Source organism: Equus przewalskii, chromosome 2 (genome assembly GCF_037783145.1).
Source record: "Equus przewalskii isolate Varuska chromosome 2, EquPr2, whole genome shotgun sequence".
Classification (NCBI taxonomy): domain Eukaryota; kingdom Metazoa; phylum Chordata; class Mammalia; order Perissodactyla; family Equidae; genus Equus; species Equus przewalskii.
Window position 1 is genome coordinate 21,176,162 of NC_091832.1, and position 25,499 is coordinate 21,201,660.

The 25,499-nt window shown below is 36.5% G+C and overlaps 1 protein-coding gene and 1 long non-coding RNA gene across 8 annotated transcripts in view; one reads left to right on the forward strand and one right to left on the reverse strand.

Moving 5' to 3' along the window:
* LOC139081939 (uncharacterized) overlaps positions 1-13,320 on the forward strand; it is a 25,127-nt gene extending 11,807 nt beyond the window's left edge. For both annotated transcript variants that reach the window (XR_011537469.1, XR_011537468.1), the window contains 2 exons: positions 1,179-1,283; positions 12,862-13,320. This is a non-coding gene — a long non-coding RNA (uncharacterized lncRNA). The remainder of the gene's footprint in view (positions 1-1,178; positions 1,284-12,861) is intronic.
* Positions 1-25,499, reverse strand: part of AGO3 (argonaute RISC catalytic component 3) — a 116,119-nt gene that overhangs the window by 4,910 nt on the left and 85,710 nt on the right. For 4 of the 6 annotated variants that reach the window (XM_070610315.1, XM_008517507.2, XM_008517510.2 and 1 more), the window contains 6 exons: positions 24,904-24,994; positions 20,649-20,843; positions 20,176-20,310; positions 16,982-17,083; positions 8,700-8,899; positions 4,809-8,128 (listed from right to left, as the gene is read on the reverse strand). In XM_070610315.1, the coding sequence (XP_070466416.1) occupies positions 8,020-8,128; positions 8,700-8,899; positions 16,982-17,083; positions 20,176-20,310; positions 20,649-20,843; positions 24,904-24,994 (832 nt within the window). In that variant the 3' untranslated portion in view covers positions 4,809-8,019. Of the gene's footprint in view, positions 1-4,808; positions 8,129-8,699; positions 8,900-16,981; positions 17,084-20,175; positions 20,311-20,648; positions 20,844-24,903; positions 24,995-25,499 lie in introns of those variants that run through there. The other 2 variants (XR_011537466.1, XR_011537467.1) reach the window with 1 other exon arrangement.

Consider the following 25,499-nt stretch of genomic DNA (forward strand, 5'->3'; position numbering starts at 1 on the left):
ACTTACTGTAGAAACATTTCTTTCTTAGGAGGTGGACTATAAACATGAACAAGTCACCAAGTACTTCACTGTGGTAATTCAGTACTGATGCTAGGTACCTTGATTTATGGGGCCAACCGGTTAAAAAAGCAAAAGAAGCTCTATGTGTCAGGTTCCTATAAGCTTTCAGGAGGAAAAAAAGAAAATAAAGGACTATTTCTACTTGAGGCTGCCTTAAAAATGTTTGTCTACAAGGATTATATGCCTCTCAATCTAGGATAGTGTTGAAACATAATGAATAAAACTAATAAAGATATAAGCACGATAAATATCCTTGAGGAGGGCATATGCTTGCAACAAAAATATATCTGACTGCTTGAAACATATTTGGCAGCAACAAATTCCTATAATCATAGTACCAATCTTCAATTAATACTTCATGTGAGGGTGAAGGAAGTAGCTCAGAATAGTATATTAAAAAAAAATTACTGTATCTGGCAAAAATGCAGAAAGAAATGATATGGCCAATGTCTATATGAAATCACATGCTGATTCACTGTAAGTTGTAAAATTTTACATGATATAAAAATAACTTTTTCCCAATGATAATTACTTGAAGCTTTTTCATTTAGCCCTCTTAGTGGAAGAATAGATCACAGTACAGCAAAATGTCATACACTGAGCCTTGATAACTTAGAATTTAAAACTCAGAGAACGAGATAAAGTTTATCTTTTAATCTCTAACAGAAAAATGGCCTACCAAGCAAATTCAGTGTAAAAATAAAATGGAAATATTTTATCTGCTTAAGAGAATTCACTTTTTCCACATACCTTTATAAAAAGTGTGCCAATATAAGCAATCTTGATCTATTCACTAGGAAACTGGAGTGACCATATATGTTTGAAATGAATATTCTGTAATCATACTTTTCATTGCCTTTCAATTAATTTACATTCATCAATTATTATTTAAATTTTTAATTAACTTAAATATTATTTTAATCATTCTTTATCCCTGGCTCTACCTAGCCACTTAAACTCTGTTTCGTTACTGATACTCAGGGTTGAATCAACTTTAAAAGTATGCTGGAGAAAAGATGAGGGTAGCTAATTTTCCACATAATATAATTACGGGGGAAAAATCCCATTTCAAAGTCAATTATCAGTGACTTCTGGATCATTTGCTATTTGTTTTCCAGGTCTATAAAAATGGTATCAGAATCCTAATGCTGGATGATGTGACCATTTCAGCAGTTTCGAATGTAGCTGAAGTTAAAAAAAGAAATGTACCACTCATTTATTTGGTAAGTTGTCCCAGAACTGCAGATCAGGTAAAATAAATCCAATTTGTTAGTGTTAGTTTGCTACTTAAGGGAAAGAAATCTAACTTACAGAAAAGCCCCACCTCCCCTCCACATTTAGAAATCTATCTAAAGACTGTCTTTAATGCCCACTATATAAACAACATTAAATATTCTAAGTTAGAAAATAGTGTTAATGGTTTATTGGTAAAAATCCAAACTCTAGACTTTATGGAACTAGTAGTTTGGTGGGTATATTAACATTCCATCTTAATCTTTGCTAATATTACAAAGAAAGAGGAAACACTAGAAATATCTATAAAAATAAAATACCTTAAAACCAACATCTAAGCAAAATATAAAAGTTGCACACAAATTGCCAATAAATATAAACATCACAATAGAAAAATTAATATAAAAAATAAACTCATAATTGCTATTAAGACATTATAAAAAATGAAAAAGTTTAATGTGCATGTATATTTGCAAACAGACACAGTACACTCCAAACAATATAAATTTACTATCATTATTACATAATGCAGCATACAAGGTTACTGAGGTGTGGTGTTTTTTGTTTGTTTTTAGTCTACTTTTTTCTGGAGGAATGCTCACCAAATTCATAAGCAAGAACTGGTTAGGTGATCATTTACAGCTGTTCACTGCTTCCGAGTCCAGGGGAAAACTGCTTTCTGGTAGATTACTAAATTTCTAAGAAGTACGAATGGTCCTGCTATTATCCTTCCTTTTGCTTATTTCCTCCACAGCCCAATTTCGCATGTTCTATTTCTAATTAACTGATCATACCCTTTTAGATACACTGTCATCATTTTTCATAGTTCCCCCATGCTAGAACACAGTGGGAATCATTTAAAATATTTTTTGGTGCCTAAAAAAGAAAATTTCCCCATAGGTAGAGACATAATCAGTTTACTTTTTCTCTTAAACCAATTTCCACGATGACTTGGCTCTCCCTTTATAAGCAGTTTTCTTTAATAAAGATTAATTAGAAAATGCTACCAACAGATATTTAAATACTTACAAAAGGGTCAATCTATATTAAAAAAAAAAAAAAAGGAAAGGTAGCCTATGACTTATCATTCCTGGCAAGTTACCTTTCCCTTTGGGCACTCACTTGCTACTATATCCATACTCTTGTTAAAAAGTTAAGCAGATTTGCTGTTTTTTGTGCCTTATAGATTACAGTCAACATAGCTGAGAACTGAAAGGGTCAATTCTGTTAAAAATTTTGTTTTCAAACTTACAAAATACATTTGGTGAGCATTTACCTAGACACTTTACTGAATAAAAGCTTTACCTGGTTCCCTTGGACTGGATTCAGGACAACGAATAACTATTTATATGAAACTGTCTCACTCTTGGAGTTCTAAAATAATTCATCTTTTAAATTTTTAGTCTCATGCTATTTGAAAAATAAAAATCTACAGCACCATCTTCTGAAAAGGCACTTTCTAAGAACCGCCTTACTTTAAAAAATGATTTAAAAATTTAATTCAGCGCCTACCCTGAAGAACATTTTTGCTTAATACTGAGACCCTAACATCGATACATTAGATTTTGGTTACCTCAGACATTGATATCAAAAAGGAAGGGAGACCAATGGCTGGATAGATGATTTGACAGGATCTTAGTTTTGTCACATTGCTTGTTACTTGATACTTCAACAGGGTTTCTCATTGGTAAATCTCAACGCTCCATATTAAATTTATTATTGTTCTATCTTTAACTAAAATTAGAATCTTTAACTTCTATACTTTAAGAGCAAAAGATTCTTGAGGTTTAATCAACAATGTAAAAATCTAGAGTACTTTGATGGGTAAAGAAAAATAAAATTCAACTAGCAGTAGATAATATTAGCACAAGCCTTGACCATTATCTCTTGGTTAAGAAAAATTATTTTGACCAACACGGAAAATTATAAACTAAAATGTAGTACCGTTTTTAAAAGCAGGAAAAAGTAGTAAGTGTTTTATCCCTTTGAAATATGCATATATATATATGAGAGAGAGAGACAAAGAGAGGAGAGTGATTTTTTTCCACAGGGGAGTCAGCTTGTTTCACTAATCACAGTATCATTTCTAATACTGCCACTGATAAAGAATGTTCTTAGTACAAGCAGGAATTTTTTTAAAAAACAATTTTTTGGAGAAAATTCTCACTTTCACATTTTTGTACTGATTTTACATGTCTATTCTTGGCTTATTTTTTGATTCCTCTAGGATCACAAAAGTGCTTTACATGATCAAATGGGAGGGAAATAGGAAAATACAACATATATTAGAGTCAGGGTTCTACTGCTACTCAGGAAGGCCTCACTTGAGATAAAAGCCTCCCATTATTATTACTGAAGCTTTAAGACATCCATGAATTCTCAAAAAGAATGAAAAGGATTAACTCCATATGGATAAAAAATGCCAAAATAAAGATGCCAAGCCAATGATGTCTTTTTACAGTTTAAGTGAATAAAGGGTAATTTAAGTAGCAAGTTACTGTTAGGGGCAACTTGTCTTTAAAGGTATTCAATAGGAGAACATCTAAGAGGATGAGTTAAGCAAATATTTAACTCAGGTTTAATGATACTGAATAAAAATTATACAGAGCTGACAGTTAAGCTTCTTGGAAAAACATTACCATCAAGTTTGAAATAGCAAGACTACAAAATATTCTAGCTGAATCCAAGTGGCTAGCTTCATGGATTTCATGAAAATCACTACCCTTGGCAAATTCCTGTTAGCCTCTGAAAAAACTCACCAAATTCCTTGAATAATGGTCTCTAATTCCTGGTTTATAATCCATCTAATTATTTCAGATCTATTACTGGCACTCTGAGTGTTCACTTTTTCTTTAAACACTGAGATCCTCTGCCAGCCGTTTCTATTGAATGGCAACTCAGATTTTATTTCCCTAGACATTCCTTAAGTCTGTCATGACTAAGCCTGTCATACTAAACTCCACTAGAGAATATACAAGTAAACATTAGGCAGTGGTGGGTCATCAGAGAATCTAGTTTGGAATACTAGTACAGGTCTTTAGAAGGCTAGGAGTCCCTATGTCAGAAGGTAGAGATGAATCTTTATCAAGTGCCTTCCGAAATACCCAGTACATTCCTACTAGAATCCCTTCTAGACTCTCTTCTAGGAAGAGAAATAAATTAATGGTTACAAACAGGAAGATTTCCATAGACAATATTTTTTCTGAGAAACTTGTTAAACGGTAAATATTAAGAAAAAATAGAGGGCATCTGTACTTCTGTGAAAATATGCCAAAAACCACTACTGAGGAGGTTGAGGTACCTTTTTTCAAAACTGCTAAAGTCAAAATCCACATTTCTAAAACAAAAGAGTATTCTGATATTAAATTGAAACTAAAATGGCAGCACCCATTGTTACCTTGATATTTCACGTTCTTAATCTTATTTAGGGAAAAAAAGGGGGTCTAACACTAGCCTTGAATCCTGCTCATCTCCTTATTGTTTAGTGCAGTAACTGTCAGAGTCTAGTGAATTAAATAAATATAGCAGCTACAGTATTATAAATGTATGGTCCTCAATGCCAGTAACTTGATACTCTAAGATAATAACATGTATCCGCACTTTACACAGACACATTTGCCATCCAGAATATACATTAAAACTCCCAACTCTTCACAGAAAGGTCACTATTGTGTTTCATGACCATTAAATTCAAAACAACCTTTTTTTAAAAAAAATAAAAAAGATCGGAATTCGACACCAGAAGTATAGTAATAATTAAAACAAATTTCAAAAAGTATTTGCCACTTAGACTTCTATGTTAAAATTCTAAGCACAAGATTTCTTGTAATTAGGTTTGATATACCAATTTATTAGTAAGCAAAACAGAAATACACTATACATACTCTTTCAAGTATGCTGAAACCTCAAACTTAACCTTAAACTAGCACTGTTGAAAGTCTAAGAAAGAAACCCCCCAAAAGAATTCACTTCAAAGGTAAAGCTTTATATTTAAAAAACCCTCTGTATTTCCTTCCAAATTGGCTTCACTATAGCACATGTGAAACTAAGTAACTGAAAATTAGGTAAAACAGTAAATAGGGAAAGGGTATCTACAGTGCTTCCCTGGGCCCTAAAGTTTCCCACATGAAACTGCAACTCTCACCGTTAAAGGAAGATGTTTTGCTCATACTGAGCAAGCACAGAGCAATCAAGTTTCTACCATCTAGGATATACTACTTTCTTCTCTTGCCGTTGTTCCTGACTATATTCAGTGAAATTTCAATGTTAAAAAACAACCAACCAACCAGAACCATGCTTACTAGGAATCTTTTTTAGGGGCAGGGTTGGGAGAAAAAATGTATATACTGTACAAATATTATCTCATGTAAAGAGCTTTGAAACAGTGTTGTAAATTGCATTTCAGACACTTCAATATAATAAACGTACAAAATACAGTACTTTCCTAGTTTTCTGGCAGAGGACAAAAGATTTCATACCTATTGGAGGACATGGGCTCAGATTTTAGGCTCAAAATACAGTAAATTGGCAATAAGAGTGGATTATAGGTAAGAGAGAAACTAAAGAGCTAATCCATTCATTTTCATGTGCAGATGGAATACTGAAAGGTTAAGAACAATGCCCACTGGAAACAATCTTTAACATCTATACTCTGAACCAGTGCAAAAACCAAAAAATTAAAATGCAATTTTCATGAGTTACAAAGTGCAAAGCTCCCCTGAATCCAATGTTACTGATGAACTCGGTCTTGACAGCTTTATAGTACTTTTTAATATCTTAACGTGAAGTCAGTAAAACAAAAGTTTTGCAAAACTTTTTTCCACATTTCAGTGATTTAACTCATTTAAAATTATCAAAGTCCTAACTTCCTTTGTCACCATAACCCTAATTTTAAAAGGAAAGTTACGATGATGATGTTAGCAAAAATGTTTTTAAAATATCATTTTAATTTTCCTGATTCATTTTAGTAAATGAAAATGGGCACCTAACCAGTATGATTCTTCAATAAACATGATCTATTTTCAAAGAATTTAAATATCTTCTAAATCTTAAGCTATTCACTGTCCTGCTTAAATCAAAATTCAACTTTATTTCTAATATTTAAGGTCAGACTCATTTAGGAAATTTAACTTCCTTCATTTTCATTATGATTTTTAAAAGACATGCTTTAAACTTGAAAATTACAAAACTTTCCTTCTGAAATTAAGGCTGTATTACTTTGCCCTTTTAAAATTATGGAGGTGCCTGTTTCTCCCACTTTCTGTGGTAAAGATGTCAGACACAGCTTTCCTTTAAAACTGCTTATTGCACTAAAAGATAGCAAAAAGAAGTTGTCAGTTCTTAAAATAAACATGATTATATTTCTATAAAAGATGTGGCCAATATGGTTCTATAATTATTAAAGCACTATTCTAATAAATATAAAAGAAAAGGAAGCTATACTTTAAAACACATACATATATGTTTATATATACACACACATATATATAAAAATATATATATATGAAAATCACATTAAGGTATGAGAGGCAGCAAGTAAACTAGCAAACAAAAAATTTTAAAAACCTCAACAACCCCCGCCCCTCCATCCAATTTCAGAGGCCACAACCCTACAGACTTCCAATCATTTAAAATATTTACCCTTTATAAAAGCTTTAAGGGATTTCCATGTATAACCCATAGAAACAGAAGGCTTTAGAATACATATCACTTATAGAGAGAAAGAGTTACAACTTCTGACAAGGTTTTATATTTATAGCAGCTTTAACAAACTCACTAAAGAAAAAGAATAGTTTAGGTTGCTACTGCTTATGTACACATTGCACAAATGGCAAATGTAAGTTCAGAGCAGGAGGGGGCAGACACACACTCTCACAAAAACAAATATATATATATAAAATAATTCTGTTTTTTAAGAAAGCACTATCAAGAGTTGAGGATTCAGAATTGTGTATGAGACAAGAGACAGGAGTAGGGTGTGCAAAATAAAAATTAAAATCTAGTTTGCCATGCTTCATATTCAAAGGAACCAGATACAGGAACATCTGAATGTCACTGATAGCATTAGGAAAAAAAATGTAGGTGGTGAAGGCAAGGCAGGTCGAGAAAGAAAGAAAAGTCGTGATGGGGGAATAAGAGGGAAAGAAAGTTCCCCAATGGAATGAACTATAAAATATATACATAGACACATATATATCTATTATCAATGTAGATCCAGATATATATGCATATGAAGTATGCATGTATATATTTAAAATATACATAGATACCTTTTACAAGAATACATGAATGCACGTTATTTTTTTTGCACACATAATTGTGAACAATCACTTTGATTATTCATGTAGGTGTGTGTTTTTTTTTTAAAACCATCATTTTCTTTTTCTTTACTTTTTTTGCAAAGATAGTTGTGCTGCCAAGCAACTTGAGGTAAAGGCATTAAAAGGGTTAGACTACAAGAAAGTGAAAACAAAACAACTGCGATACTTCCTACAGGAGACCGCACAAAAAAGCAGTTGGCTGGTTTCATATTGCATAATGGTGCTGTGTTCCTTGATGAAGTAAACAATCTTCCTTGCATCAACATAAAGATCAGACCCTGGCCCCCAAACAGTGTTGGTTTCTGTATGGTTGGAGGCATCACCACTCAACTGACTCCACTGGAAACATACGTTGTATGTCGATTCATCTTTCGGTTCTTCCTCTCAGAGAACATTCTTGGACTTTTTAAGCAAAGTACATTGTGCGTAAGGTATCTTGGTGAATCTGTACAGCCTTGGCAAGAGCTTGTGGATCTCGCCCATTGCTCTGTCCTGAAACGTGGCTTCCTTCAGCACTGTAAGACAAGCGGCAAAGAACACAAAAACAAACCCTATGCTGATGTAGTAATTCTGAAAAACATTATTTGTTGTAGAAAATTTCAAAAATATTAAAGAAAACAGAGGCTAGTATAATGAACTTCCACATGACTATCACCTAGCTTCAATAATTATTAACTCAAGGCCAATTTTGTTTTACTTTTCTCACCTCCCCAGGATTATTTAGAAGTAAATTCCAGACATTCTATCATTTTGTCTGTATATGTCACTTTTATTATCAATAATCTCTCCTTTGAATTAATTTTGTAAAGCAACTAAATCACTATATCATTCTATTACTAAGAAGCCTAGCCTGCACATTTTAATGGGAACCCTTATCTGGGGGCAGTCAGTTCTGACTATCATTGTTTTTCATATGGATCACTGACTCCTCTAATAGCTTGTGGAACTTTAATACTAAATGGCTGTGCTTTATGGCAAATAGAGAGGCACATACATGGAAACAAAGAAATTTCCCAAGAAAATTCTAACATGCAGACCATGTTCAGATTTGGGTGAGAATCTGTATCTGTTTAGCTTTTATATTACCTGTCATGTTCTTTGTCCACGAGATGATATCTGGCTCTAAATGCCACCAGGTGAGCGTAATACGCTGGTGCAGGTATAGAAACAGATCGTGTACAGCGCACATAAGTGTGGCAGAGCTGGTAAGTCAGCAGCTGAAGTTCATCTGCAGTAAAGCAGTTATCATCCCATAAAACATGATAGTGTGAAGGACGGCTGGTACCCTACAGAGAAAGCAATGGCATAGTCTATTGATTTCTAAACTTTTAAATAAATATTCAGCACAGACTAAGTTATATTAAAAACCAGCTTTGTACATTAGTAAAACATATTCTAATTTAATAATCAATTAAAGAACACTTAGTTGATTCTGAGTATATATCCAAAAGAAGTGAAAGCAGAGATTGGAACAGATATCTGCACACCCATGTTCAAAGCAGCACTATTCGCAATAGCCAAAGGTGGAAACAACCAAGTATCCATTGACGGGTGAAGGAAGAAACAAAATATGGTGTGTGTGTGATATATATATATATATATATATATATATATAATGAAATATTATTCAGTCTTTAAAAAGGAAGAAAATTCTGACACATATTACAACACAGATGAACTTTGATGACATTATGCTAAATGAAATAAAACAGTAACAAAAAGACAAATATTGTACGATTCTCTTATATAAGGTACCTGGAATAGTCAAATTCATAGAAAGTGAATGGTGGTCACCAGGGGCCAGGGGAAGGGAGGGAAAGGAGTGTATGTAATGCGTAAAGAGTGTCAGGGAAGATAAGTTCCAGAGATAGATGGTGGTATGGCTGCACAACAACATGAATGTACTTAACGTGACAGAAGTGTACACTTAAAAATGGTTAAAATGGTGAATTGTATGTTACATATATTTTACCATAATAAAAAAATCCAGCACATTTAGTTGAGCTCTTCTGTACTATGTTATTATGGATTCAAAGAAAAAGTCAAAGGTTTCCCGTTTTTTGGAGAATATAATTTAGTAGAGGAGGAGAGGAGACAGAGCATCTACAATTATAAAGCAACTAATAAAGGGCTATAGTAGTACTGGCACTTAGTCCTTTATGAGAATACCAAAGGAAGTAATTGTGGGGGTAAGCCTGGGGGTACACAAGGGAGGAATGAGCGGGACTTGGCCTTTTTTGGGCAAGGAAGGGTGAGGAGACACTAGAGAATGAACAGCCTTAACAAAAGGACAGGAGACATAACATTTCATGGCGTATCTGGGGAATAGTTAATAGACTAGTATGAACAGAGTATGGTGCATGAGAGGAACAAGATGAAGTTGAAAAGAAAGTTGCGAATCAGACTGAATCACATGCTTAGGCATTTGGACTTTCACCAGTAGGTGGCAGGGAGGCACTGCACAGTTTTGCTTTATTTTATTTTGTTTTTGAGGAAGATTAGCCCTGAGCTAATATCCGCTACCAATCCTCCTCTTTTTGCTGAGGAAGACTGGCCCTGAGCTAACATCTGTGCCCATCTTCCTCTATTTTACATGTGGGACGCCTGCCACAGTGTGGTTTGATAAGCTATGCGTAGGTCCATGCCTGGGGTCTGAACTGGCGAACCCTGGGCTGCCGAAGCACAGCGCGCGAGCTTAACGGCTACGCCACAGGGCCAGCCCCCTGCACAGTTTTTTTAACAGGAGATTTTTTAGTTGTGATGAGACTGGGGTTTTATAAAAGCAACAACAGCAATAATACTGAGGATGGATTAGACACCTGAAGAGACTGAAAGCAAGAGGAGCGGTTAGGAGGCTGTTGCATTAGTTCTGGTGCAAGATGATAAAAGTATGAACTAAGGAAATGCCAGTGGCAAAGGAGAAAGATTAGCTCATACTTTAATAAATATTTGTTTGAGTATCATCTGTCAGACTGTGCAAGATTTGGGGGATAAAATTCAAATTATTACTAAATCCTACCTCCCCCAAGTTATTTGTTTATAATGCATATATAATATATTGTACATCCACACATTCAATATTTACTGAACACTCACCATATGCCATGTCCTGTATCTGGTATTGGGCACACAGTAACGAATAAGACACATGCTCCAGTAATGAGACAGATAATACATACATAAAACCATCATAAATTAGGCTATCAAGAGAATTAAAATGTAGGATAGCATGGAAGACTATGTCTGTGCCTTCTTTAGACTGGGTTGTCAGGGAGGGTCTATCTTTCTGATGAGGAGACATGGAAGTGAGCTCTGAATGATAAGGAGGGCTTGTCAGATCAGAGGGAAGAGCATTTCAGGCACAGGGAAGAGAGGGGGCAAAAGTCCTAACTATACGCAATTCATTCAGTGTGCTATCATCACCATGTTAGCCCCTAACTATACGCAATTCATTCAGTGTTCTATCATCACCATGTTAGTCCCAAACACCATCATCTTTTGCCTCGACTATGTTAACAGATTCCTAATTGATGTCCCCAATACCGTTCTTAATCCCCAGTAATCTGTACTTCAATAAGAGTGAATTTAAACTCCCCTCAACACACACCTAATTATGTTAGTGTCCAGTTTAAATCCTTTTAATGGCTTTCCAATGCACTTAACACTAAAATCCAAGTCCTTATCTTCACCCAACAAGGCCTACATGATCCAGCCCGGGCTACCTTTTTAACCTACTCTTTTTGAAGACTAGCCCCGAGCTAACTACTGCCAATCCTCCTCTTTTTGCTGAGGAAGACTGGCCCTGGAAGACCATGCCCATCTTCCTCTACTTTATACGTGGGACGCCTACCACAGCATGGCTTTTGCCAAGCAGTGCCATGTCCGCACCTGGGATCTGAACCCGCGAAGCCTGGGCTGCCGAGAAGCAGAACGTGTGAACTTAACCGCTGGGCCACCGGGCCGGCCCCTTAACCTACTCTTACGCTGCAGTAGCAGTCTCTATTTGATTCCTCAATGGATAAAAATTTTTCCACCAAAAGGGCTTGTACACGTGCCTCTGGCAGGAATTCTCTTCCCCATTCTTGGCTTGGTTAACTCCTACTCATTCCTTAAGATCTCACCTTAAATATCATTTCTCAGGGAAGCTTTTTGTGATCTCTCAATCTAAATCAGGTCCCCACTAAAATCTCTCTTCCTATCTTCACTTTTCCTTTATTGCATTTATCCCAGTTAATAAATATATATGTGAGATTACTTACTTAATATGTCTTCCCCAATAAGCTAAAAGAGGAAGGGATTGGCTTTATTTGCTCACTGTGAATACCTAGTATCAATACCTATCTCCTAAGAGGTACAAAATAAATATCTGTTCATTGAATGAATGAGTAGCCTCTGCCTTTTGGGACCTTATAGACTAGTGGAAGGGGGAGAGAAACAAAAGCCTGGTTACAATGCTGTGTAATAAGTGCAAGAAAGAGGTATGCACAGAGTGCTCTGGCAGTGCAGAGGAGGGTCATTTGCCTTGGGGAAGAATACAAGAAAGGAGTTGGGAGAAGGATCTGGGAGGAATTGATGTCTGGGATGAGTCTTAAAGGATGAGAAAGAATAAGTTAGAGAAGGAATACTTAAGGTAAGGGAGCAGCATGGGCAGGATAGAGTTAGAACCACCTGAAGGTAGTTTAGAATGGCTGCAGCTTTGTGTTTATGTGTGTTTGTGTATGTGAAAGAGAGGAGAGGGTCATAGAGAGAGGAGGTGAAAAAGAGAGGGAAGGAGGAGGAGGGAAGAATGGGAGAAAAGAGTGAGAGAGACACACACTGAGGGCGCAGCAGAAGTGAAGGGAGTAGGATAGGACATATTGGGAATTGAGTTATACGCTGTCCTAAGAAGATAAAACTTCACCTTCAATGGATATGGAGCACTAAGTGGATGAATGATAGGGTCGTATCTATGTTTTAGTTAATCTGATGGAGAAGAAACTAAACGAGGGCACTTAAGGATCATTTTGCAATTTTATAGAAAAGTAATAATGAGACTTGGAACTAAGCAGGGAAGGTGAGAATAAGAAAAAGGGATAGGTCTGGGAGTGAGAAGGTAGATTCTATAGGGTTGAGGGATTCATGAGATCAAGGTGGTAGGTGACAAGGTGTGGTCAAAGACAACTTCAGGGTCTAGAAATTAGGAGAAAAATTGTGTGTTTAAAAAGAGATTGCAAATGAATAAACATTATTTGAATTTAAAATGTTAAAGGGTTCATGGAAGAATAAGAACCAAATCAAGAAAAGAACAGAAGGGGAAAATGACAGGTAGAAGAAAAATATGCAGTGGAAGCCAAATGGGAGACGGTTTCGATGAAGAGTCAGATGCTGCAGAGATCAAGGAGCAACAGTGGTGGCACAGAAGGCAGGCTGCTGTAAGTTGATGAGGAAACAGCATGTGTAATCTTTTTTCTTCTTAATGTAAACATTTTATAGAAATATAGAGAGATAAATACATGGACCATAAGTGTACACATTGATGAATTTTCACAAAGTGAACATGTCCATGAACCCAGCACCCAAATCAAGAAATTAACTGCAACCGCAAAGCCCCTCTGCGCCCTCTCCTGCTCACTACCCTTTCTACTCTGTTCCTAGTAAACTGACTTCTAACATCATAGATTAGTTTTGCCTGTTTTTGAACTTTATAATAAATAGTATTGTAAGCGTGTACCCTTTGGGTTTAGCTTCTTTGGTTTGACATTGTGTTTGTGAAATTCATAGATATTATCGCATCATTCTCATTGCTGTACAGTGGTCTGTTGTACACATATACACTATTTATCCAATCTATTGATTGTGAGGCGTTTGAATTGTTCATAGTTTTTCACTATTATGACCAGTGCTACTATGAACATTAACATACGATCCTTTGGTGAACACAGATACGCATTTCTGTTGGTTATCTTGCAGTGGAAATCCTGGCTTATAGAGTATGCATATATTTAAATTTAGTAAATAATGCCAGACAGTTTTCAAAGATGTTCATTTTAATTTATACTCCCACGAGCACAGTATAAGAGTTCTAGTTGCTCTATATTCTTACTACTGTTTGTCTTTTTTAAAATTTCAGCCATTCTGATGGGTGTGTTTAGGGTGTTCTTTGAAGAATAGTTTGGTGACAAACGGGAGAAAGACATGAGGCAATGACTTAAAGGAGAACAGCAAGATTTTAGGATGGGGCTAACTACAAGCTAAGGGAATAGAATCAGAAGCTTAGAAGAGACTAAAGATATAAGAAAGGATAACCGGTAAACTAAGGGAAACTTAAGGCAGGCAACAGCAAGTGAGACCAATACTACAGGTTGACTCTCCTGTGAGAGAGGAGGGAAGAAAGTAGGCAAGACAGACAATATAATTTCTTAGTGAGGTAAAAGGAAGGGGTCATGTGCTGAGTGTTGGAGCAATACACCAAGTTTAGGGACTGTTGGAAAATGGTAATGAGAGCTATGAAAGAGGAGTCAAAGGATTGTTGAACAACAGTGAAGGATATCTTTGAAATTTTGGTGATTCATATTAGGAAATTATAATTTACGGCACTGCCTACTCTGACTCCTCAACTGGGAGCATTTCTCCATTCAGGAGAATTCCCTTTGGTGGGTCGGGGTGGTCACATGCTCCACCCAGTTAACACATTTCTAAACAGTATGTCGAATGGGATTTATTTTTCTTGCTATCCTGGAATTCCAACTATGGCCCAAAGCAGAGGACTAAGGGTGCTAAGCATCTTACATTCTAAAGAGCTACCAACCTTTGAAGCCAGCCCCCTTCCTTCAAGGGCTCACTGAGAGGAGCCAGTTCAGGACAGGTCTCACCATCAATTCCCCGGCTCTGGCCTCTTGCATCTTATCCCTACTCACTCAATATAGGAAGAGGGTGATTGGGGGTTTTGCGAAAATATGGAATTTTAGTTGTGAGGAAACGCACACTCTCCCCCCTTAAAGGGGGACTCCAAGAAAATCAGTTATAAAGATGAGAAACTTCTAGAAAGGGAGACTATCATCTCATTCCCTAACTGGATATTTCCTGAGCTCAGAGTCCATAGGCCCACTCTGCCAACTCCATAGACCCAGAGTGGTGAGAGTTCTTGGAAGCAGTTTTGGGAGCCAAAAGAATGAATGTGAGTGGAGGCACAGGAGCCATGAAGCCATGCAATGGGATACCTAACCTAAAGGAGCTGGAGTCTATACCAATGAAGAGGCCAAAGCAAGACAGTGCTGCCCTTTGAGGGTCCTCAGCTCCACAGCTAAGGCATCAGAAAGAATCAGAATGGACTACTGAAAAGCTTGTGTTACCCCCCCCCCCCCTCCAACCACTGAGATGCTGGCAGTCAGTGATACCAGATGAGTTAGAGTCCTAGAAGGAGGAGAGGAAGGAGGCATCTCAGAGGCAACCCATGGTCCCTTCTTCTACTTAAAGCTATTGGGAGTGAAGCTCTAGCCTGCCCCGGGCAGGTGCAGGGTAGAAGGGAGGAGTCAAGTTTTGACTTGACTTGTAAATTTAAGTTTAAAAAATGAATGGAAATTTTACTGCAAAATTAAATGAGGAGGGAAGGAAATGGGGCTAAGCTGTAAACACCAGTAAGACCAATAAAAGTATCAAAAAGTTATGGAATTTGGCCAAAATGTCATTAAAGGATCTATTACTCACTGGTAAAATTAAAAGTAGTATTATGAAAAAATAATCTCTTATACTGATTAGAAGTGATTGGGTTTTTAATTTTAGCTGGTAAAAAACAAGAGTCCTTTTTCTCTTTAAAGATTGGCACCTGAGCTAACAACTGTTGCCAATCTTTTTTTTTCTTCTGCTTTTTCTCTCCAAATCCCCCCAGTACATAGTTGTATATTTCAGTTGTGGGTAAGACTCCTTTCTTTGATCTCAGAGAAGTTTGAAAATTCCAATAAAAGCTAAGATGTTTAAAGAACCATCTTTAGTCCCTGTGAAATATTCCTGGTTATTTGCTGACTCGAGCAAAGTTTCAACTCAGTGTCCCAAAGGGAAATTGGTCCCTGAAGTCTCTGGTTAAATACACGGGGGAAAATAATTCCTGTCCTTGAGATTCATAATGACCATCTGCATATGAATGGTATCCAAAAGTTCTAGATTAAAAAAATGTTTAAGCAGCACTTCCAAAATTTATTTGAACAGAAAATCTTTTTTTCTCCTCTGTGATACTTATTAAAAAGTCATAACAGTAGTGTTCCTTGAGATACATGGATGGTAATACTAGGTTAAAATATTTACTCCAATGATAGAGATTTTATCTCTAGAAGGTACTTTTAACTTTTTTTTTTGATGAAGATTAGCCCTGAGCTAACTGCTGCAAATCCTCCTCTTTTTTTGCTGAGGAAGACTGGCCCTGAGCTAACATCCATGCCCATCTTCCTCCACTTTATAAGTGGGACGCCTACCACAGCATGGCTTGCCAAGCGGTGCCATGTCCGTACCTGGGATCCGAACCGGTAAATCCCGGGCCGCCGAAGCAGAATGTGTGAACTTAACTGCTGCACCACCGGGCCAGCCCCTACTTTTAACTTTGTTTTGCTAAGTGACTGTTATCACCCACGATGAAAATGTACAACACTGATTTTAAAGAGGAGCAGATACAAGAATACAGATAAGTGAGTGGGACAATAATTTTAAAGCTGCAGAGTGAAACTGGGCTCAGTATATTTGCGACATATAAAGCTTTAAGATACAGCTGTACAGTAAGGTACATCTTCCTGAAATTTCTATTTTAATCTACGGCAAGTAACCTAAAATAGTTTTGGGCTACATTTTCTCAGACACCCCAAGAATGTGGATTCATTTTCTGCTGCTGAAAAGTTTAAGCAGCACTGAATTAAAGCTTATGTTCTACTAGGTGTAGCTGACAAATTAACAGAGAGATTTTCTGAAGAGAATGAGACTCTTAAAATTATTTAACTGAAACTTAAAAGCTGTAATTCTATAATTAAACTCTTCCACATGCTGAATATCTGCTAATATATGTCAAAGTTTTCTATGAAGTATTATTACCAAAAAGAAGCATACATCAAAGGAATAATCAGGTATTTAAAAATTCTTTTGAAGTATTAGGTTAAATTAAGGACCTAGTTTAAGGAGATTCATTCTATTAAACTACTTATATCCTAGTATTTTCATAGAAATAAACCCCTCTAAAGGTAAGACAGGGGAAGAAATTTATTTACTGAGTTTCATCTAATTTCACGTGGAAATAATTTGGAGTGCAGAGAAGAGTATTTTTTTCTCTTTTTTCTGAGATTTAAAAAAAATATATGTAAGAACGGAAGTTCCTGAATTACAACATTTCACCCGACGTGTAGGCTTACCTGTATTCCAGCATGGCTACAGAGGTAAAAGTCAAACTCATACGGATGTGTAATATCGGTATCAACTGTTGTTCCAGCTGGGATATTGCCACTTCTTCCGACCTAGATTTGTTTGATCAAAGTTCAAACAACAAGACAAAGGTAAAGACCGGGTCTGAAAGCACTTAAAAAAAAATGTATAAGTATATAAGCTGATCCCATGTTTCATTACTTTCAGCTTAAAATATTACTTAAGCAGGCCTTAAGAGCAGAGCTTATTCTAGTCCTGGTTCCTATTCTTAAATGTTGCCGAAAAAAAGAGCTGATAAAACAACGAGTTATTAGTCTCTACTGATGCTTAGCTGGTAGTTAATCCCAGTATGGGTGGAAGACTTAAATAAATTTTTTTTTTTTGGCTGAGGAAGATTTGCCTTGAGCTAACATCTGTGCCAATCTTCTTATATTTTGTATGTGGGTCACCACCTCAGCATGGCATGAGTGGTATAGGTCCATGCCTGGGAACCAAACCAGGGCCACCAAAGCTGAGTGTGCCAAACTTAACTACTAGGCCACAGGGCTGGCCCAAGCATTTTTTTTTGGCTGAGGAAGATTCATCCTAAGCTAACATCCACTGCCAATCTTCTACTTTCTTGTATGTGAGCTGCCACCATAGCATGGCCACTGACAAATCAGTGATGTAGGTCCATGCCCAAGAACCATTTGTATGGGGAGGGCCAGCCTGGTGGTGTTGGTGTTAAGTTCATGTGCTCTGCTTTGGTGGCCCAGGGTTCGCAGGTTCAGATCCTGGGCACGGATCTAGCACCAGACATCAAACCATGCTGTGGTGGCATCCCACGTACAAAACAGAGGAAGACTGGGACAGATGTTAGCTCAGGGTGAGTCTTCCTCAAGCAAAAATAGGAAGATTGGCAACAGATGTTAGCTCAGGGCCAACCTTCCTCACACAAAAAACATACCAAAAAACAAAAAACCATTTGTATGGGGAAACCAAAGCTCAGGAATATAAAATAATTTGCCCAATAGTATACAATAAAGGGCAGAAGTGGGAGTCAAACATGGAAATGACTGCAAAGAAAATTTCATACTAGCAGTTTCAACATCTTATAAGGAAACAGACATCATGATTTCCTCTGAGTAGATACGATGTAAAGGAAATGGTTTGAAATTCCTGATAATGAAAGGCTCCTAATAAAACATTTTAAAATGCATATGTATACTCACCTCCACCTCCTTATTCCTAACACATTAAAATCATTAACAATAAGCAGAGGTTAACAAGGCTAGCAAATCAGAATCTATTTTACCGACTCAGACATTGTTTCTGCCATGTGAAGGACGTGGTGGCTTGAGTTACAGCTGTGTGGACCAATGAACTAGACTTTACTGAGCATAAAACAAAGAAAACAGTTCCTAATCTACTAAATTATGCCTATTCTTAACACACAAATCTCCGAATTAATATAAATATAAAAAGTTTTACTCTATTTAGAGAGGCAGCAGAATGCCTGGGTTCATATCACAGCTCCACCAGTTTCTAGTTATGCGATCTAGAGCACAGTATTTTACCTCAATGTGCCTCTGGCTCCCTCATTTCTAATTATCTCTCATCTGTAATTAGTAGTACTATTTAGAGCAAAGGTGACAGAGAAGCAAACAAATGATGGATTGGCATGACTAAAATCAGATATTTATTAATCATTAAATCTAACTTACCTGTTCCTAATTTTACCTTTGAAGAAATCTTTGGTTTCCAAGGTATGGAAATGTACCTAGTAATTTGGGGTCAAAGGCCTGTAACAACCTGGAGGCCATATTAAAACTATCACCACTGCTATTAGAGACGTAGTATAGAACAGTGATTAAAAGCACTCTGGAGCCAGACTGACTGATTTGAGCCTTAGCTCTACCAACTACTAGCTTTGTAACCTTGGGAGGTTACTTAACCTCCATGTGCCACAGTTTCCTCCTGTGGAAAGTGGAGATAATAATAGTAAGCATCTTAATGTGTTTGTGAGGATTAGATGAGTTAAATTTATAAAAAATATCTAGACCAATGTCTGCTATTATTATTCCTTTCTCTGTATTACTACTACCATCACCACCAATCTACAGCTAGCTAACCTTTATTGAGTGCATAGTATGTGCCGAACACTATTCTAAGTGCATTACATATTATAATTCATTTAATCCTCTCAACAATTCAAATAAGGTAAATAATATTATCCAAACCTTGCTGAGAAAGAAACAAGCACAGAAATGTTAAGCTACTTGCCCAAAGTTACACAGTGAGTGTAACCAAAGACCAAATACAAGATCATTTCTCTCTCTCCATCTTTTCCATTGAACCCCTTTCCCAGCGAACACTGACACTTGCAATCCTCAGATTTCTCTGCTTCAAGGTTTGCAGGATACGGGCAGAGCACTGGAAATGACAGCAAGAGCTACCTGCCTATGTTGCACACAGACAAGACGACAGATTTCCCTAGGTATTTATACCTCCCTCCTCTTCCTGATTATAAAAATACATACTCACATTATAAAATACAGAAAACAATTCTGGGCATGTTAAAGCAAGCATTGTTTAAAAGTTAGTTTGCATGAATTTCCACTATCACTCTAGAAAGTCCCTAGCTTTAAAAAAAACTAATTTTTATAAGATATTTTAAAAAGAGAACATACCTTTTTCTTCTGAACATTTAAGAAAAATATGAACAGAGAGAACAATTTTAAAACTATGAGTGTCTTCACAAAAACAAAAAAGGGGCTGGCCCAGTGGCGTAGTGGTTAAGTTCGTACTCTCTGCTTGGGCGGCCCAGGGTTTGCCAGTTCAGATCCGGGGTGTGGACCTACGCACCGCTTATCAAGCCATGCTGTGGCAGGCGTTCCACATATAAAAAGTAGAGGAAGATGGGCATGGATGTTAGCTCAGGGCCAATCTTCCTCAGCAAAAAGAGGAGGATTGGCAGTGGATGTTAGCTCAGGGCTAATCTTCCTCAAAAAAAAAAAAAAAAAAAAAGAAGAAAACAAAAACACAAAAGCATTAATGGGATTTTGAACATTTAAAGTGGTACTAAGCAGAAATGTGCTACTATATATTAGAATTTCTGCTGTTGCAGGAAGCCTTTGTTAAGTGCTCTATGAACTATGTTAGATAAGGTTGGCTTATCATAGTATTAAAACAGACGTAAGATTACCCGTTCTGTCCTATCAGCACAAAATAATCGAGTGTGATGTCTCTTCTGAACTACAATATAGGTTATTCCAGGTTGATAGTCTTTCTCCAAACTGATGCAGGCTTCTCGAATGGCTAGTAGTTCATAATATAATACCTAGAGAAGATGAAATAGAAAGAGTTGATATAGCCAGCTGTTCTCTTATACATACTTCAAAGTAAGATAATGATTTAGCTTCAGGATTTAGTAATGTCATCACTTTACACCTAAATAGACCTCTCTTTTCCATCTTAACTATTATGAGAGCATGGTCTTAGCAATCAAGGCTTATACATCCATAGTAAACATGTTAAAAGGGAAAATCTAAGGAAGCATCATATTTTGACTTTAGGAATTCTTAACTTAATTAAGACTTCTAAATTCAGAACGAGACACCATATTATAAACCCAGTATCTGATTTAACCAAAGTATGCTGAGATCCCAGGGAACCAACCTGCCTAAACTGTCCCTCTGAAACACCATCCCGATAAAAGATGATACGAGTAGGTTTGAACCGAGTTGACTTATAAAACTGAATGAGAAGTTCTCGGACCATGGAGGCCAAGTCCTGGATGATCTCCTGTCGGGGTCTCTGAACTCTTACTGTAGCACAGTATCTGCTTGGGTGGGCATCCATACTACCTACAACCTAGGTTGGAAAAAGTAAAGAAACACAAAAATTAAGATAATCCAAACTACAAGAATATAAATTTTACCACAATAAAAAAAACTGAAAAAAAGAACATGGATTTCATTTAAATTTGTATTTTATTATAATCTTCCTATTTATCACTGTTCATTTTGAGAGTAATCAAACACAGATAATTCCCAGTGAAGAAGAGAATAAAAGACCTAATATAGGGTCAAAAACTATTTTCCTATAAGTAGGCTGCACTTTACTTTTAATAATTAGATTTAAATTTATAGATGTTGCTGGTGGACCTAGAGATTACTAAGGAAAGAGACATAAGGAAAATAAAAGAAAGGAGGTAAGGTAAAAAGAGGACTCAACCAAACCTTTGATTTCGCTCTCTCTCTTACACTTTAGCAAACCACCCCAGAAGCCAGGCTTAAGACTTTGATATCATCTTGGAACTGTTATGCTTCATAAATTTTAAAAGAATTTTTCTGGGCCCAGGCCCGTGGCTGAGTGGTTAAGTTCGCATGCTCTGCTGAGGCAGCCCAGGGTTTTGCTGGTTCGAATCCTCGGTGCGGACATGGCACTGCTCATCAGGCCATGCTGAGGCGGCGTCCCAGATGCCACAACTGGAAGGACCCACAACTAAGAATATACAACTATGTACCAGGGGGCTTTGGGGAGAAAAAGGAAAAAAATAAAATCTTACAAAAAAAAAAAAAAAAAAGAACTTTTCTCATTGAAATGTCCTTCAACCAGAAGGCTTGAATCTATAGTCAGTCTTAATGTCTTAAATTTGTGTTCTGTATCTGTTCCTCAGAGAAGTTAATCTTGGCTTTGAGAATTACTCTTAATTTTTCTCTTTCTATGTCTCTTTAAATATTGTTATGTGTTTGGAGCAGGGGGAACTTTGAAACATGATCTCTGGAACCCAAATATTTTTATTTTTTAATTTTATTTATTTTTCTTTTTGAGGAAGATTAGCCCTGAGCTAACATTTGCTGTCAATCCTCCTCTTTTTGCCAAGGAAGACTGGCCCTGAGCTAACATCCATGCCCATCTTCCTCTACTTTATATGTGGGATGTCTACCACAGCATGGCGTGCCAAGTGGTGCCACGTCCACACCTGGGATCCGAACTGGTGAACCCTGGGCCACTGAAGGGGAACATGCGCACTTAACCGCTGCGCCACTGGGCCAGCCCCTTGAATATTTTTAAAATGTCTACTACACATCATTCTGATCAGACCCTAGGCTGAGAACCAGCTGGTCAGTGCTTCAAGCTTCTCTTTCTTTTAGGGTACTATTTATACCAAAGTCATGCCTCAAAAATGGAACTCTGGGGGCCGGCCTGGTGGCTCAGTGGTTAAGTGCACATGTTCTGCCTCTCGGTGGCCTGGGGTTCGCTGGTTCGGGTCCCGGGTGTGGACATGGCACTGCTTGGCACACCATGCTATGGTAGGCGTCCCACATATAAAAGGTAGAGGAAGACAGGCACGGATGTTAGCTCAGGAAGAGGCTTCCTCAGCAAAAAGATGAAGACTGGCAGTAGTTAGCTCAGGGCTAATCTTCCTCAAAAAAAGAAAAAAGGTTCATTGCAGCATTATCTATTGTACCCAAGACATGGAAACAACCTAAGTGTCGAATGAATGGATAAAGAAAATGTGGCATATACATACAATGGAATATTATTCAGTCATAAAAAGAATGAAATCTTGCCATTTGTGACAACATGGATAGACTTGATTGCATTATGCTAAGTGAAATAAGTCAGACAGAGAAAGACAAATACTATATGATCTCACTTATATGTGGAATCTAACAAAACAAAACAAAATCAACTAACCTCCTAGATACAAAGAACAGACGGGTGTTTGCCAGAGGTTGGTGGTGGGTGATAAAGTGAAAGGGTAAAGGGAGTCAAAAGGTACAAACTTCCAGTTATAAAAGTCCTAGGGATGTACTTTACAGCATGGTGACTATAGTTAATAATACTGTATTGCATATTTTAAGGTTGCTAAGAGAGTAAATCTTAAAAGTTCTCATTAAAAGAAAAAACATTGTTCGTAACTGTGTATGGTGACAAATGTTAACTAGACTTATTGTGGTGATCATTTTGCAATTACACAAATATCGAAACATTATGTTGTATACCTGAAATTAATGTAATGTTATATGTCAATTACACCTCAATTAAAAATAAATAAATAAATAAATAAAAACAGTACTTCAAAAGAGTTTCTAATTTCGTGTCAGTATTTTAAATGTCTTACTTACCTGAAACCAAAATATGGAACATTTTTACATTTTTCTTCTGTGGGTCAGATTAGAAAATAATCAAGAGTTTTTAAAAAGATAAGCTAGAACTTCTCTACTTATTTATGTACATGGGTTGTATCTGCTTTTTCTTTATCTTCTATATGTAAAACAAAGGAAAAAAAAGAGCTCTCACCATTTCTTTCCCCTGAATGGTATCTCACTACTAAAAAACAAATCCATATCCCTTCTGATGGCACAGAAAGCCTCACGAAAGCTTCCTAGCCTCACAGCCTGCTATACTACATTCCAATTCTCTGCATTTCTCAACGTTCTCCAAACACTCCAGGTTTCTGCCATCTAAATTTTAATATACATTGCTATCAAGGTAGTATCTATTATATTATGTGGCATTTATTACTTACATTTGTTTCTCACACTAGTCTTTAAGTTCTTGGGAATAGAGGCCATATAGCAAAAAGAATCAATTAACAAATTCCATTTACAAAACCTCTGATAATCTAAAGGAAGTGGATATTTTGTAGAAATGGATCTAGTAGAAAAGAACAGTGACCACCTAGAAGTCCAAAAGAATTCAAGTATGAGTAAGCTTTCTTGGAAAATGACCCCAAAATAGCAAACCTGAAATAAGTTTTTTGAATTTCTTTATCATTTTATCTTCTATAAGAACTTTTTTGTGTGTGTGTGAGGAAGATTGGCCCTGAGCTACCATCTGTGCCAATCATCCTCTGCTCTGTATGTGGCATGCCGCTACAGCATGGTTTGACAAGTGGTTGTTGTAGGTCCGTGCCTAGGATCCAAACTGGTGAACCCCAGGCCGCCAAAGGGGACCATGCAAACTCAGCCACTACGCCGCACGGCCAGTCCCTATAAGAACATTTTAATGAGTACCACAGATGGCTCAATACTACCTCTAGGATACTTGAAATGTAAATAATTTATGCATAACTATAAAAATACAAAGTAATACAATTTATTAATAAAGTCAATTTTCTTTATTAATGAAATAGCTTTGGAATCCTAAGTGAAATTTTTAATATTTATTACTAACATTTTCAAGGATAAATAAGATTTATCAGATTGTTAAAATTTAAACAAAGATTATAATAATGGATGGTAGAAAAAATATAAAAAGTCTTCCAGTTTAACTTCTGAAATTTACCAAGTATGCCTAAAATATGTTGACATTTTCAAAACATTGGCCTTTGTTAAAATTAAGCAGTTTTCAAGTTGGGTAAAACATTGTCTGGCTTTCTGCAATTTATAAGAAATACACTTAAAAGATTGACAGAGAAAGGTTACAAATATAGAGGTGGGCAAAGATATAATGGGCAGATGTTAAAAGTAGGAGTGGCAGTATTAAAACAAATAAAGACTTCAGCTGCAAAGTATTAAACTGGATGAAGGTGGCAGATATCTTATATTGGAAAAAATGCAATCCACTAAGCTTATATGTAATGCATCTTTCTGTAACAAAGACATGACTGAAATACATAAACTCTTTGAATTATAAAAAGTAACTGAAATGTATAACCATGGAGAGAAACAGACAAATTCAAGTAGGAAACAGAAGACTTGAGTAATTTAATAAACTTGATTTAATAGATATATGTAAGGAATTTGTAGTTTCCAACCATAGAATTCTTTCAAAAACACAAAGAACATTTGAAAGTTGGCTCTTAGATATATATATATTTATAAAAGTTAGTTTCCAATAAAATATTAAAATTAAAAAAGCTGAAACCAAAATGTTGATCTTTGCGTAAACTTTAGATACCCTGACTAATGACACTCACAGCAGCAATAGAAGGCTTCTTCCCATCACCAGCTGGTGGATGAGTGACATCTGCTCCCAAAAAGATCACTGGTTGCTGGAACACAGAAGGTCTTAAACACATTTTTTAAAAGAGTTAGATAATCCATTTTTTTCATTATCCATTTATCTGTTTCATAATACTGTAACACAACTTCAAGTTGCTGACACAGCACAGAGGAGGTCCCGTATAGACAGTTTCACAGGCCTGATCTACTGACAGCTGTGTTCTCTTAATTCGCGAAGCCCTAGTCAATGAAGTAAAAGCTGTCACAATGGGTCTATCAATGTCTTATTCAGAGCAGTCTCCTCCCTTAAGTGACGGTGCTGGTGGTTGCAAAGGGCAACTGCTGCTAGTGTTCTTCGTAATAGGCATAAAGTAATAAATTTCCTCACATTAAGCCACCAATTTGTATCAATCTTTCTTTAATCTATTTACATTTTAAGCTTATGTAATCTCTCAAGGAGAAAAAGAATCATTAAACTTTACACTGGAAGGGATTATGGGAGTCTATTATTCCCCCTTCCCTGGCCAAAAGTATAAATTTGAATAACATATATTTAATAGTCATAAAGCAG